General features: G+C 63.7%; 1 protein-coding gene across 4 annotated transcripts; it reads left to right on the forward strand.

Annotated features, from left to right (window-relative positions):
- The first annotated feature begins 301 nt into the window (after nucleotides 1–301).
- On the forward strand, nucleotides 302–10,254 carry GHRHR (growth hormone releasing hormone receptor). Of its 4 annotated transcripts, none has more exons than XM_089316099.1 (13): nucleotides 350–509; nucleotides 2,432–2,534; nucleotides 2,665–2,772; nucleotides 3,367–3,464; nucleotides 4,461–4,558; nucleotides 5,351–5,483; nucleotides 6,211–6,364; nucleotides 6,607–6,667; nucleotides 7,150–7,219; nucleotides 7,739–7,830; nucleotides 8,283–8,412; nucleotides 8,895–9,001; nucleotides 9,973–10,254. In XM_089316099.1, exons 1-13 carry the CDS (start codon nucleotides 453–455, stop codon nucleotides 10,076–10,078), a joined length of 1,317 nt encoding a protein of 438 aa, XP_089172225.1. In that variant the 5' UTR covers nucleotides 350–452; the 3' UTR covers nucleotides 10,079–10,254. The 4 variants fall into 4 exon arrangements, with proteins under 4 accessions (XP_089172226.1, XP_089172227.1, XP_089172225.1 ...); XM_008261609.5 differs by lacking the exon at nucleotides 8,895–9,001 and adding an exon at nucleotides 8,795–8,836 and having other exon boundaries at nucleotides 352–509; nucleotides 9,918–10,254; XM_089316101.1 differs by lacking the exon at nucleotides 2,665–2,772 and having other exon boundaries at nucleotides 349–509.
- The last annotated feature ends 2,230 nt before the right edge of the window (nucleotides 10,255–12,484 follow it).

Genomic DNA, 12,484 nt, shown 5'->3' on the forward strand with positions numbered 1-12,484 from the left:
GAGCGCTAGTAGCCCGGTATTTCCTGCGGGCAGGCACAGGTCTCCCGCTGGTCCTCCAAGGGGGCATTCTCTCCAGCATGGGCCTGCGGAGCTCTGAGCCCTGACCATGGTGGGGAATATTGCGCACCTGGAGCAGGAGGTGGGCTGAGATTGCCACCCCCTGGGTCCTTGCTATCAGGACAGACCCAGGAGCAGACTCACGGACAGAGTGGCAGGGGGTGGGGGATGGGCTCAGCCCCTCCCTGCTGGGAACACACAGTCCCCGGGGCTGGCTGGGGCTCTGTGTGCTGTCCTGGTGCTGAATATGCAGCCGGTTATGTCCCCTTCGCTGGCTCCTGCCTATGCAAACAGTCCCTTGGCAAGGGAGGGCCGAAGGTGCTCTGGGGCAGAGGGGAGGGAGGAGAGCCCAGGAGCACCAGGGCTGACCCAAGGACCCGCCGAGAACCCCGACCATGGACAGCCGGACGTGGAGTGCCTGTGTCCTCTGCCTGCTGGGCCTTCTACCAGTCGTGAGTAGTCAGCTCGGGCCCCCCTGACTCTCCCACTGGGCTCCAGATCTGGGATTCCCGGGGCATTCGGGTCCCGGCCGGGGCCTGATGGGGACCCTGCTGGCCTGTCCCAGGTGGAGCGCCTCCCCAGCAAGCAGGGCGCAGGCTCCCAGAAAACGTCCTTTCTGGTGCCCAGCTGTGCCCTCTGGGGGCCACGGGGACCCTGTCTGCCCCCAGAGGGTGCAAGATCAGCTCCTTCGCCCTGCCTACGTCTGCTCCTTCTCTGAGCTGTGTGTCCCTGTTGCTTCCTCCCAAAAGTTCTCCAGGCCTTCCCGGCTCTGTGGGACACACTGGAATCTGACAGTGACAGCGTGGGAGACCTGTCCTGGAGACCCAGTTGTCCCTGCTCTGACAACGGCACTGGGGCTGGGGGAACTCTTGGCCAGCACATTCTGCCCCATGGCCTGGGATGCTGGCGCGTGGGCAGAGGGCCCGCCCTGAATGGACTGCAAATCCCCAGCCTGTTTTCCAGGAGGTCGCTGCGAGTGACAGCAGCGACGGGAGGGGTCTCAGGGTACCTGGGGGGAAGCCGTGGCTGGGGGTGCTCCTCGCTCTTCCTGAGCCTCCCCTCCCCCTCCTGTCTCTTTGGTAAACAACGAGGTTATTGCACCTGAGCGGGATCTGACTTGTTGAGCTGGGCAGAGCGTGCAATGTAGGTAACGCCCCCTGCCGCCCGATCTGAGGGGAGGGGCCCCTCATGCTCGCCTCTGTGCACCCCGGGGAAGGGCCCCCAGGCCCAGTGAGGGTCACTGGGCAGCCGGGGCCAGGGCCAGGACTGGGACTAGATCATTGTCCCTGCCTAGTGGGGGCTCCACCCCCACACAGTTCCAGCAGCGGTCATGGAGGGTGAGACCAGGCTGTCCAGGGTGGTGGCGCTTCCTCTCAGGAGCGATGGGGATGAGTGAGGGGGTGGGGGTGACCCTCAAGCTCCAGGATGTGAGGGGATGAGCTGGGACCCCAGTATTTGAGGGGGTGACCTTGGGATCCAGTATAAGAGGGGGTGACCCAAGACCCCAGTATATGAGGGGTGACCCAGGACCCCAGAATATGAGGGGGTGATCCAGGACTCCAGTATAAGAGAGGGTGACCCAGGACCCCAGTACATGAGGGGGTGACCCAGTACCCCAGGAGAAGAGGGGCTGAGCTGGGCCCCCTGTAAGTGGGCAGACGAGGGGGCAGCGTGTCTGCTTGGTCTTGGCAAGGTCCATCTTCCCAGCCTCATCTTCAGTACCCCCCCATGACTACCTCACCTCCCCCTCCCACTGGCCCTGGGGTCACACTGGGCAGGAGGGGGCTTGTGGGCCGTCGGGGGAGGGGGGACAGCAGGGCTGTCGCTCTCTGCCCACTGCGGGGCTGAGTGAGACTAATGTGAGGAATGTCCCAGAAGGGATTGGCACCCCTCTTCCCTGCCCGCACGCGTGGGGAGACACAGGGGGCAGGAAAGGCCTTGTCCAGGGGCGGATCCCTGAATCCTGGGATCCCTGAGTGCGGGAGACGAAGCCGAGAGCTGAGTGTGGGCACCCTCGGCACGCGAGGTCCAGGGTCTTGGCAGCGGTGACATCTGCAGCCCGAGGCTCCCAGGGCAAGGCAGAGGCATCAGAGCTGAGCCCAGGCAGGATCTGGGGAATGGAGCCAGTAGCTGGGGACTGGAGAGACGCCCCTTATCGGGACAGGGCAAGGTCCCTGCGTCCCTCCCACGTGGTCACTGTCCGCTGTCCCCACTCTGGCAGTTAAAGCCCAGAGCCCTGTCTATCGTTTCCTTCCTCTCTTCCATAGGTCCACACTCCCAATGTCCATCAAACACTCAGAGAGTAGCGTGACTCAGGGCCGGCCGTGAGTCAGCTTTGCTGCTCTCCTGAGACCCTGTTAACCCTTCCCCCCAGGCGCTGGGCCAGGTGCACCCCGAGTGTGACTTCATCGCCCAGCTGAGAGAGGATGAGAGTGCCTGTCTGCAGGCAGCACGGGGGACACCCAACGCCACCCTGGGTATGGGCTTGGGGAGGAGGTGAGGAGGTGGTGGCTTCTCCGACCCCTCTGCTTCCTCCAGCCTCACCGCTCACACCATTAGAGTCACCTCGCCCTGGGCTGGGTCTCCCGCTCACGTCTCTTGGTCTAGGCTGCCCGTGGACCTGGGACGGGCTGCTGTGCTGGCCTGCAGCAGGCTCCGGTGAGTGGGTCACCCTCCCCTGCCCGGAGTTCTTCTCTCACTTCAGCTCAGCGCCAGGTGAGGGGCTCTGGGGCCCAGGCAGGGGGAGGTCCTAGGGGACATGTGGCTTGCTCTGGGGGCAGGCAGACCTGGGTTTGGATACCGGCTAACTCTCCTACTATGCGATCTTGGTCGAGGCAGCCACCTCCCACTGTGCACCTGCGACCTGTGAGTTGGGCAGGATGAGTGCTAACCACATGGTGGGTGGGATGCATGGGCACAGCTGGGTGACATTGCTGGGGCTGGCACTGAGCAGGGCTTCTCCAGGGGTTAGCAGAGGTCTGGCTGTGACGGCAGAGGGGCTAGGGCGTGCCTTGTTGCTTCCGTGTTTCTGGCTGCTCAGCACAGGGGAGGCTGGGAGGGTGCCCAGTGCCGGCTTCACCTGGCCTGGTGTTGGGGGCGGAGAGCCCCTCGGGGCACAGAGCCCAGATCACCATGCTCTGTCCCTCGAGGTGGTTCTCTGTCTCATGGATGGCGCCTTTGAGGCCACAGTGTGTCCCAGGCAGGCTGGACCCGGCCTTTGGCGGGCAGGTCACCCGATGGCCCATGGCTTTTCCAGCTCCCTGGGGCTTGGCCAGGTTGTAGTCATGCACACTGTTGCTTTCACCCCAGGGGCCGTGAAGCGGGACTGCACAGTCACCGGCTGGTCCGAGCCCTCCCCGCCTTACCCTGTGGCCTGCCCTGTACCTCTCGAGCTGCTGGCTGAGGAGGTAAGAGGCTCCTATGTCTCATAGGATGTCCGTGGGTGTTTGTGTGCATGGTGGACTGTGGAGCGGCGGCGACTGCCTCGGCAGCCATCAATTGGAACGGTCATTACAGCAGTTATCCAGCAGAGGGCAGTAGTGTCTCTAGAGTCTGTGTCTGAGCTAGTTCACTCAAGGGTGAAGGGGTGGGGGGAGCCCTGGCTCGGAGGGAGGGGCACCGGAGATAATGCTTCTCCTACCTCCTTGGCGAATCTCATCTCCAGGGCCGGGAGTTTAGGGGAAATCAAGGCTGAGGGCAGCCTAGGTACTTCCGTCCTTGGTCTGTGCAGCAGTGTGCGTGGCCATGGTGTGGGCAAGTGGTGGAAGTGATGTCACAGGCGCCCTCACTCCGGGCCAGCACGGCCCTCACTTTGCACGAAGCTGGGGCTTCTGCAAGCCTCCCGCCCCCATCATCCCACTTCTCTTCCCCCTAAGCCACGAAAGGTGAAGCAGGAGTGTGACCTTCCTCACATGAACAGATTGAGCCAGAGGGGGGCAGTGTGTGCCCGGCCCCGCCCTCATCCCTTGCCTGCGCACCCCATCTCTGGGAAGCATGCTGGCCTCTCATGGATCCAGACACTTGGGCCTGGGAAGCGTTTTCCCTGCTGGTGGCTGTCCCTGGCTGTCCCCTTCCTATAGGGACATTGTGTTCCCAAGCCAGTGAGCAAGCTGGATGTCAATAAACAGGCTGATTTCCTCTTGGTCTTTTGCCTCTCCCCAGTGATGAGTCCCCTGCCCCCAGCCAGCGGGAGAGCTAAGCAGCTCCTGTCCCTGTCCTCACCTCCCCTCCCCAGCAGGCCAGCGGAAGCCACGGTGCAGGCAGGGAGCTCCCACGGCACCCACAGACCGCTCTGCACAGGTGCGGGAGCCGGGAGGGTCCTGCTTGGCACCTGCTTGCTTGGCCAGCCTGCCTCTCCCCAGGGCCCAGCAGCTGAGCCTTTGCTCTGTCTCTGTTCTCCCCAGCACTCTTACTTCTCCACGGTGAAGACCATCTACACCGTGGGCCACGGCCTCTCCAGTGTCGCCCTGTCTGTGGCCATCACCATCCTGCTGGCTCTCAGGTTGGTCCCCTCCTCACCTGCTCGGCAGCTCCAAGTCTGAACGGTCAAGAGGTTCCCAGACCCAGGCATCCTGTTGGTTGGCAGCTTTTCCTTCTCTCCCGGACGGGCAGACCCATCCCTCCGCCCACGGGCTGCCTCCTGGCGTCTGCCACGCGGGGCTCAGGCCACGGCTGCCATGCCTCCTCGTTCTCCGTGTGCGTCTGCCGGAACGCCAAGCCCTTGGTTCCCAGGATCCCCCGCTCCTCCCCAGAGTCCTTCTGGGTGGCTCCAAGCCTCTGAGCATCACCTGCCCCAAGGCCCTGCCACCTTCAGAAGCAGAGCCGGCTGCTGGGCCTGTGCTGTTCCATGACTCACAGGCATGAGCCCTCCTACTTGGATGCCTTGGCCATGCCCTCCAGGAACCACGGGGATTCTGTCTGGCTCAGGGCAGGGCCTCTGAGCCCTTTGGGTGCCTCCAGGCCTGCTTTTTGTCTAAGCCGTGTGTCCCCTCCCTCTGGGAGCCCATGGGCAGTGCCTGCCTTCCTGCCTCAGTTTCCCCGGACTCCAAGCTCCCTGCAGCAGGCACTAGTCATTCCCTTTATTCCTGCACCGACTCTGAGCCCCGGGGTGGTGGTGGTGAGCCTGCCGGCAAGGCTAGCCGAAGCTTCAAGTTCAGCGCAACTTGATTAGCTTCATTCCGCTGCTTGCCCCCTAGCCCCCAGCCTAGCCCAGCCCAGCTCAGCTGCGCCCGGCCCGCTGGCCAGGCCCCGCCCACCTTGCCCCTGGCGCCTCACCGCCCCCCCACCCCCGCAGGAGGCTGCGCTGCCCCCGGAACTACATCCATGTCCAGCTGTTCATCACCTTCATCCTCAAGGCCGGGGCTGTGTTCCTGAAAGACGCCACGCTGTTCCCAGGGGACAGGACTGACCACTGCAGCTTCTCCACTGTACCGGCTCCGGCGGAGGGCGCGGGGGGGGCGGGGGAGGCTGCATGGGAGACCCGGGAGGCCTGCGGGAGCCGCGCCTCTGTGTCTCTGTGCCTCAAGGGCCCGCGGCCAGCCACAGGGCAGGAAAGCCCCCCACCCCGCCCCCGCTGTCCTGCCTTCCCAGACCACGGCGTCCAGGGCGCCATTTCCAAGTAGTGTCCAGCCAGACCACCTCTCCAGTCGCCCAGCCGTTCAGTTCATTTCCCACCGCCCGCGAGCACCTCCCTCCGTGGCTGAGTGTGTGTGTGCGCACCAGGGGCAGGGCGGAGCTGAGGCCTTCCATCTGGGCGGGCACAGGGAACCGGCCAGGTGGAGGAAGGGCAGGGAGGAAACCAGAGAGGGCTTCAGGGAGGAGGCGGCTCGGTGCTAAGCCATGATGGGGAGATGGGGAGAGGGTGACCCAACCGGCAGAGATGGGGGCCTGAGGAGTTAAGGGAAGTCCGGCAGAGCAGGGAGGGCAGCACTTGTGGCCTGAGCAGGTCCTCTGACGAGGGCCTGAGACAGGGGCTGGGGGCTTGTCCCAGGAGAGCCGTTTCCAGCTAGCACCTGCTGCATCCGGACCAGGGCTGTCTGGATCCCAAACCCGTGCTCTGAACCCTCATGTCAGTCACATCACCCGCTCAGGGCGGCCCAGGGAGGGTCGGGTCTGCGGGGGCTGCGACTGATGGGCCCAAGTCCCCGCCCCCAGGTTCTGTGCAAGGTCGCCGTGGCCGCCGCCCATTTCGCCACCATGACCAACTTCAGCTGGCTGTGGGCAGAAGCGGTCTATCTGAGCTGCCTCCTGGCCTCCCCCTCGCCCTGCTCCAGGAGGGCCTTCTGGTGGTTGGTTCTGGCTGGCTGGGGTGAGCGCGCAGGCCTGGTGGGCTTCTGGGGGCAGGGGGAGGGCTGGGGAGGCCCGGGATGCTGGAACAAAGCTCCCTTCATCTCCCTGGAGGAGGCCCTGAGATCCAGAGAGGGGAGGGGTGGGGGCCCCTGCTGTGGGCTCAGTTAGTGCCCTGTGGGGCGGGCAGTGGGGGCGGGAGCTGGGGGACCTCAGAGCGGGGGCTGCAGGGCCCTCACTGGGGTCTTCCCTGCGCCCCCACAGGGCTGCCGCTGCTGTGCACTGGCACGTGGGTGGGCTGCAAGGTGGCCTTTGAAGACATCGCGTGAGTCTCAGCGGCCGCCTTGTCGCACTCATGCCGGGGCCCGTAGGCTGCAGCAAGGGACAGGCAGCTGCGTGGGGAAGGGCAAAGAGCAAAGGCGGCCAGCCTGTGGCCAGCACGGCCCGGGAGGCATGAGCTGAGTTGGGGCTGGAGTCTCAGGGCTGCAGGGCTCAGGGGAGGCAGGGGCAGGGGGCACTCTCGGGGGACTTCCTGGAGGAAGGGGCCCTTCAGCGAGGAGGCTGACAGCAGTCTATCCCTCCCAATGGAGGGGAAGGGTGAGCCCAGTCTGGATGGGGAGAGAAGACCGTGGGGAGGGGTGGACTGGGAGCTGTGAATGCCGGAGAAAGGAGTGGAGTCCGTGGGAGTGGGGGCCTAGGCAGAGAGAGGGCAGCACGTGGGCTGTGGCAGAAGCCGGGATGGGACGGCACCCCCACACCACCACCACCATGCCCCTGTCCATCAGCCCTCACCCCTCCTCCCTGCAGGTGCTGGGACCTCGACGACAGCTCCCCCTACTGGTGGATCATCAAGGGGCCCATCGTCCTCTCTGTTGGGGTCAGTCCCTGGGGCCAGTGTCGCTTTATTCTGCCAGCAGGAAACACGACTCCAGACAGGGAGTTGGAAATGGAGGCCCCTCTGGGTCTCGACAAGGCCAGGGGTGGCGTCCTCGGGCGCTCAGGCCCCGTAGCCAGGGTGCTGGTGGCCCAGCCTCCGCCTTGCAGGGAGAAGCGGCTGGGTGGGCAGGCGAGGAGACAGAGCGCCTGCCTTGGCTTCAGTTTAGCAGCTGCATGCAGTGAGACACCTGCTTCGTGCCAGGCAAGGCCCTGGGTGGTGGCTGGAGGCAGGAGGCCAGGCCTGGCCCTCCCACTGGTACTTCCGGGTCTGAAGAGGGAGGGGTCCTAAGCCCTCCCCCACCCCCCGGGTCCATGTGTAGAACCTCTGGTCCCAGGTGAGGCGCTCTGGAGGGTCTGTGTGTCCACACACTGCACATCCTTGCGGCCCAGGGACCCAGAGCTCCTGCCTTCAGCCCCCTCCCCTTGGCCTTGCCCTCCACCGTTCTGCTCCTGTTTCCAGGTGAACTTTGGGCTTTTTCTCAATATCATCCGCATCCTGCTGAGGAAACTGGAGCCAGCTCAGGGCAGCCTCCAAAACGGGTCTCAGTATTGGTACTGTGTGTGTGCATGTGCGCGTGTGGGCATGCATGTATGTGTGCATGTGTGCCTGTGTGCATGCGTGTGTGTGTTGGGGGCCCTCGGGGAGGGGATTCAGTGTAGCTCTGTGTCATCAGTGGGCACTCGTGACCCTGGCCACCTGCTGCTCCTCGTGTTCCCAGGGAGACCACAACAGAAGCCGGGGTGCTGGGTCTGTTCCTGCGGGACCTGGGGAAGGAGAGGCTTCCTAGCTGGGCACGGCTGTGCCGGAGGAAGTGGCCTTTGAGTTGGCTTTGGGAAGATGGGCGAAAAAGGGGATGCGAGCAGTTGGCAGAGGGTGCAGCAGGACCCAGGGCCCCGAAGGAAGCCCAGGGTGGGTGTGGGGAGTGGACGGGGGCAGGGCACACACTGCGGGGAGGGGGGGTCTCCACCCCAGTCTCAGGGCCTGGGCCTGGTCTTTCCTGTAGGCGTCTCTCCAAGTCAACCCTCCTCCTCATCCCGCTCTTTGGCATTCACTACATCCTCTTCAACTTCCTGCCCGACCATGCCGGCCTGGGCGTCCGTCTGCCCCTGGAGCTGGGCCTGGGCTCCTTCCAGGTGAGGGGCCCTGGGCGGGAGGCAGGGGCTGCTGCCTGCCGGCCTTGGGGACTGCAAGGCAGGGTAGGGGCAATTGGTCGTCCACCTGTCCGTCCATCTTCCACCCTTCCCTCCTGCTTCCACTGAGCACCTGGTGCGGGCCTGGCCACGTGCTCATTCACGGGGAGGGAGAAACGGGGCGGAGAGTAGAGCCCCTGCAGGCTGCCTGTGACAGTCACCTGGGACGTAGTCAGTGATGGCTGCATCCAAATCGCCTTGGCACAGACACCTGGCCCAAGCCCCAGCCTGGGGTGGGTGGGACGCAGGCGTAGAGGACAGGGTGCCTGAGGCCTGGGCCATGTTGTGATGGAGCCCTTCCCCTCCTCCTCCCCCTGGCCCGCAGGGCTTCGTGGTCGCCATCCTCTACTGCTTCCTCAACCAGGAGGTGCGTGGTGCTCCTGCCCGCCCCTTACTCATCAGGCTCCGCCCCCTTTCCTGCCCAGGCCCTGCGAATCCCATCTCAGCCCCCCCCTGACTCCTGTGATCCTCTGTGGGAATCTGTACTGAGCTCCTGGATCAGACAGAACCTGAATGCTCCCTGCAACATCTTGTATCCACTTCTCTGAGTTGGGTCAAACTGTGCACTCACCAGCAGGTGGAGGAAGGTCTCATAGGGGTCAGGAGAGGGGTCGGGGTAGGGAGTCTAAAGGGATGATCCGATTCTGTGTTCCTAAAATTGAACAAAACGGATCGGGGGGCACAGCAGCTGGGGCGGAGACAGAGGAGCCAGGAAGGCCAGAGGGGCACGCGGGAAGCCGGGAGGCAGGGTCAGTGCTGGTGGGATCCTGGGCAGGATCACTGGCTCCCCCTGGTGGCCGTGCGTTTCCGAGTGCTCGGCGTTAACCCAGCCCCTCGGAGTCCTGGGCAGCCTTTGGGGGCGCTCCGTGCAGATGCAGTACTAGGGGCCCCCCTGCCGAGGCTAGCCGGGGGGGGGGGGCTCCAGCAAAGGCGTCTCCACAATTAGGGAGGGAAGCAGTGTTGGAGACCACATGGCTGCCTGCCTTGTGATGGGGAGCTCGCTACCCGCACAGCTCCCTGCATGGTGGGGCGGCTGTGGGAGGGCCACCGGCATCCCTGCTTTGTCTCCAGCACGGGCAGGACATGCAAAGACGCAGCAGCCCTCCTCAGCCGCCCTGGGTTCCCTCGGCTGCAGCCCTCGGCCGTGGCCCAGCTTCCCAGCGAGCACAGCTGAGCTGGAGCCCAGAGCAGGGGTAGCCAGGGTCGCTGAGAGCGAGCAGAGGTGTTGTTTGGACAGGAGCTCCAGACGGCATCCCTAGGACTCTCCCTGAGCTCAGAGAGGGCTAAAGGGGGTGGTGAGCAATGCGTCCAGGAAGCAGGAAGTGGGTCCTCCAGGGCCTCCTGGGACTTCCCTACCCCCTGTTTCCCCTGTACCTTCAGTCTCATTGGCACTGAGTCGCGAAGTGGCAGTGGGACCCCCCCTAACTTCCTCTGCCCTGTCCCCGGAGGTGAGGACCGAGATTTCGCGGAAGTGGCATGGCCAAGACCCTGAGCTTCTGCCAGCCCGGAGGACTCATGCCAGGTGGCCCACGGCTTCCCGCTGTGGGGCGAAGGCGCTGACGTCTCTGTGCTGAGCGAAACACAAGATGCGACGGGCGTCCACACCTGAACTCAGGCAGTGACAGTGGGGCCCCCGTGGGAGCCCTTGAGGCTCGCCTCCAGCCCACGCTGCCACCCGGCCCTGGACAGGGCCAGCCCTGCCTCCCTGGAGCCCGCTCACTTCTTCAGCTCCTCTTCCTAGGGGATGGGGTCCAGAGGACCCAATAAACTTGTCGCTGGGCGGTCGACAGGTCTGAGCGAGTGCGTGCGTCTCCCTGGGCGGCAGAGCTGTGGCTTCCCTTGCTCACGCATGCCAGGCCATCCTCATCCCTGCGTCTGTGCACCGCGCTCTGGTCCCCAGGCTGCTCCCCTTCCGCTCCTTGTGCCGGCAAACCAGCCAGCATGTCAGATGAAAACACTGCCTCTCCACGCGCCTTGCGCAGTTGGGGGCTCCGTGCCTCTGAGCTGACACAGCCGCCCTCCACTGTCCGGCCTGTGTCTCATCCTGTGTCTGTGCCGCCCGCGTTGCTGTGCGTGTTCACTGTGCACAGCGCCACCTGGTGTCATAGCTCACAGCCCGCCGGTCCTACGCTGCCCCCGCCCCCTAGGGACTTACCAGGTGGGCGGCCTTTCTCCCTGGCGGCTCCCGCCCCCTCTGCACCTGTCTGGGCGCGCCCCCACCAGCGCACTCCTGGTGCCGACTCTCGGTTGATCCTCTCCTCAGTGTCAATGTCAATGTCATTCTCATTGCCTGGCCGTGAATCGGTGTGAGCAGCTCTCCTGTGTCTGGTGGCCTTTGGGGCTTGTTCTGGAAGTTTCTCTAGGTTGGAGACTCCCCAGCTCTAGGACTTTCTCCTATGTCCTCCCCACGGCACCCTCCTGTGCCCTGGCCTGCTGCCCAAGTGACGGTCCCCATGATGCACCACAGCCACACCCCCACCCCCTGCCACTCTTGTCCCTGGCAGGAGCCAGGACAGAGGCACCAGGCTGCTTGCTGACTGAGGGGCTTGGCCAGAGACCAGGCAGGGAGGGAGCCCACGCGGGGCAGAATGAAATCTCTCTCCTTGGTCCACTACAGCAGACCTGTTCCGTGGAGTTCCACTGCACACCCCCGCCTCCAGGAAGCCTTCCCTGTTGTTAGCCCCATTGCCCTGAGACTCCAGCCCTCCTCCTCCTCCTCCAGCCTCGGGCTGATCGCCCGGTGCATTTGCCATGTGCTGGCCCCGGATGCTTTCCCCTAGCTCTGTGGTTCCCAGAGCAGAGTCTCTCTCTTCTGTATCCAGGCTCTAGCGTCCGTTCAGCCAGGAGCAGAAGAGCCCAGAGTCCCACCTGTGAGCCAGGGCACAGGTGTGTGCCTGGAAGAGGGGGCCGGTGGGTCCCCTGCCCCTGACAGTCATGAGGGCCCTGGTGACACTCAAGGCCACACAGTGCCTGTGACGCACGGCCTGAAGGTCCAGGCTCCGTCATAAGCAGCATTCACGCTGAGCAATAGGGAAGCGACTGAGAAAGCCAATAGGGGTGGGCGTTGTGGTGCAGCAGGTTAAGTCTGCATCCCGGACCGAAGTGGCCAGATTTGAGTCCTGGCCACTCCGTGCTTCTGACCCAGTGTGCCACTAATGCACCTGGGAGGCCTTGCATGGTGGCCCAATACTTGGTTTCCTGCCACCCGGCTGGAGTTCCTTTCTCCTGGCTTCAGGCTGGCCCAGCCTGGCTGCCTCGGGCATTTGGGAAGTGAATCAACAGCGACGATCTCTCTCTCTCTCTCTCTCTCTCTCTCAGATAAATAAATCTTTAAAAAGAGAGCCATCCTCTCGTTACCCATAGACTCAGAACTTTGCGCTTCCTGAAGGAGTCCTTTCTCCGCATTTTGGAAGCATCTTGAGGCCACACTGTATGTATAAGTTTGCACCTTGCTTTTATGCTCAAGAACAACACACATGCCCCACACGTGACCTACGAGCACATGGAAACACGCAGGGTCATGAGTTAGTTGGTGCCACTCCAAAGCGCATGACACACTCACACCCCTGCTGTGAACGGAGTGGAGAAAGCAGTGACAAGAAGAGGGTGTGGACACACCGGAGCCCTCATACATGCTGCTGGCAAGGCCAGGGGGTCAGCTGCCTTGGCCAAAACCCCCATAGAGCCTCAAATCACCCACTGTTGAGTTACCCAGCAAACCCACCGTGGTTGTGTACACACAACCCTGCTCCACACAAAACCTTGTCAGAAAATCCTCATTCATGGGAGTGTCAAAACGCAGGCCAGCGCGCGTGTCCGCCAGCGGGTGAATGGATGAACAAAACGAGGCAGACGTGTATGATGGGGTGCTCAACCCGAACATTGTGCCCATACGCGTACGTCACAATCCCATTTACTGGAAATGTGCAGACGTGTGATCCGTGGAGACAGCAGGTGGGGCAGAGGTCGCCAGGGCTGGGACAGGTACTGCGGATGGCCACAGAGTTTCTTTATA

The sequence above is a fragment of the Oryctolagus cuniculus genome, chromosome 16 (genome assembly GCF_051225735.1).
Source record: "Oryctolagus cuniculus isolate XC-2025 breed Fujian yellow rabbit chromosome 16, ASM5122573v1, whole genome shotgun sequence".
Lineage (NCBI taxonomy): Eukaryota > Metazoa > Chordata > Mammalia > Lagomorpha > Leporidae > Oryctolagus > Oryctolagus cuniculus.

Excerpts from the sequence above, each read along its gene's own strand:
- GHRHR (XM_089316099.1), top strand. The coding sequence starts at position 453 with ATGGACAGCCGGACGTGGAGTGCCTGTGTCCTCTGCCTGCTGGGCCTT. Across the intron at positions 6,365-6,606 it reads GTTGGTTCTGGCTGGCTGGG|GGCTGCCGCTGCTGTGCACT; the intron begins GTGAGCGCGCAG and ends GCGCCCCCACAG. Across the intron at positions 9,002-9,972 it reads AATGCTCCCTGCAACATCTT|CCCGGAGGACTCATGCCAGG; the intron begins GTATCCACTTCT and ends AGCTTCTGCCAG.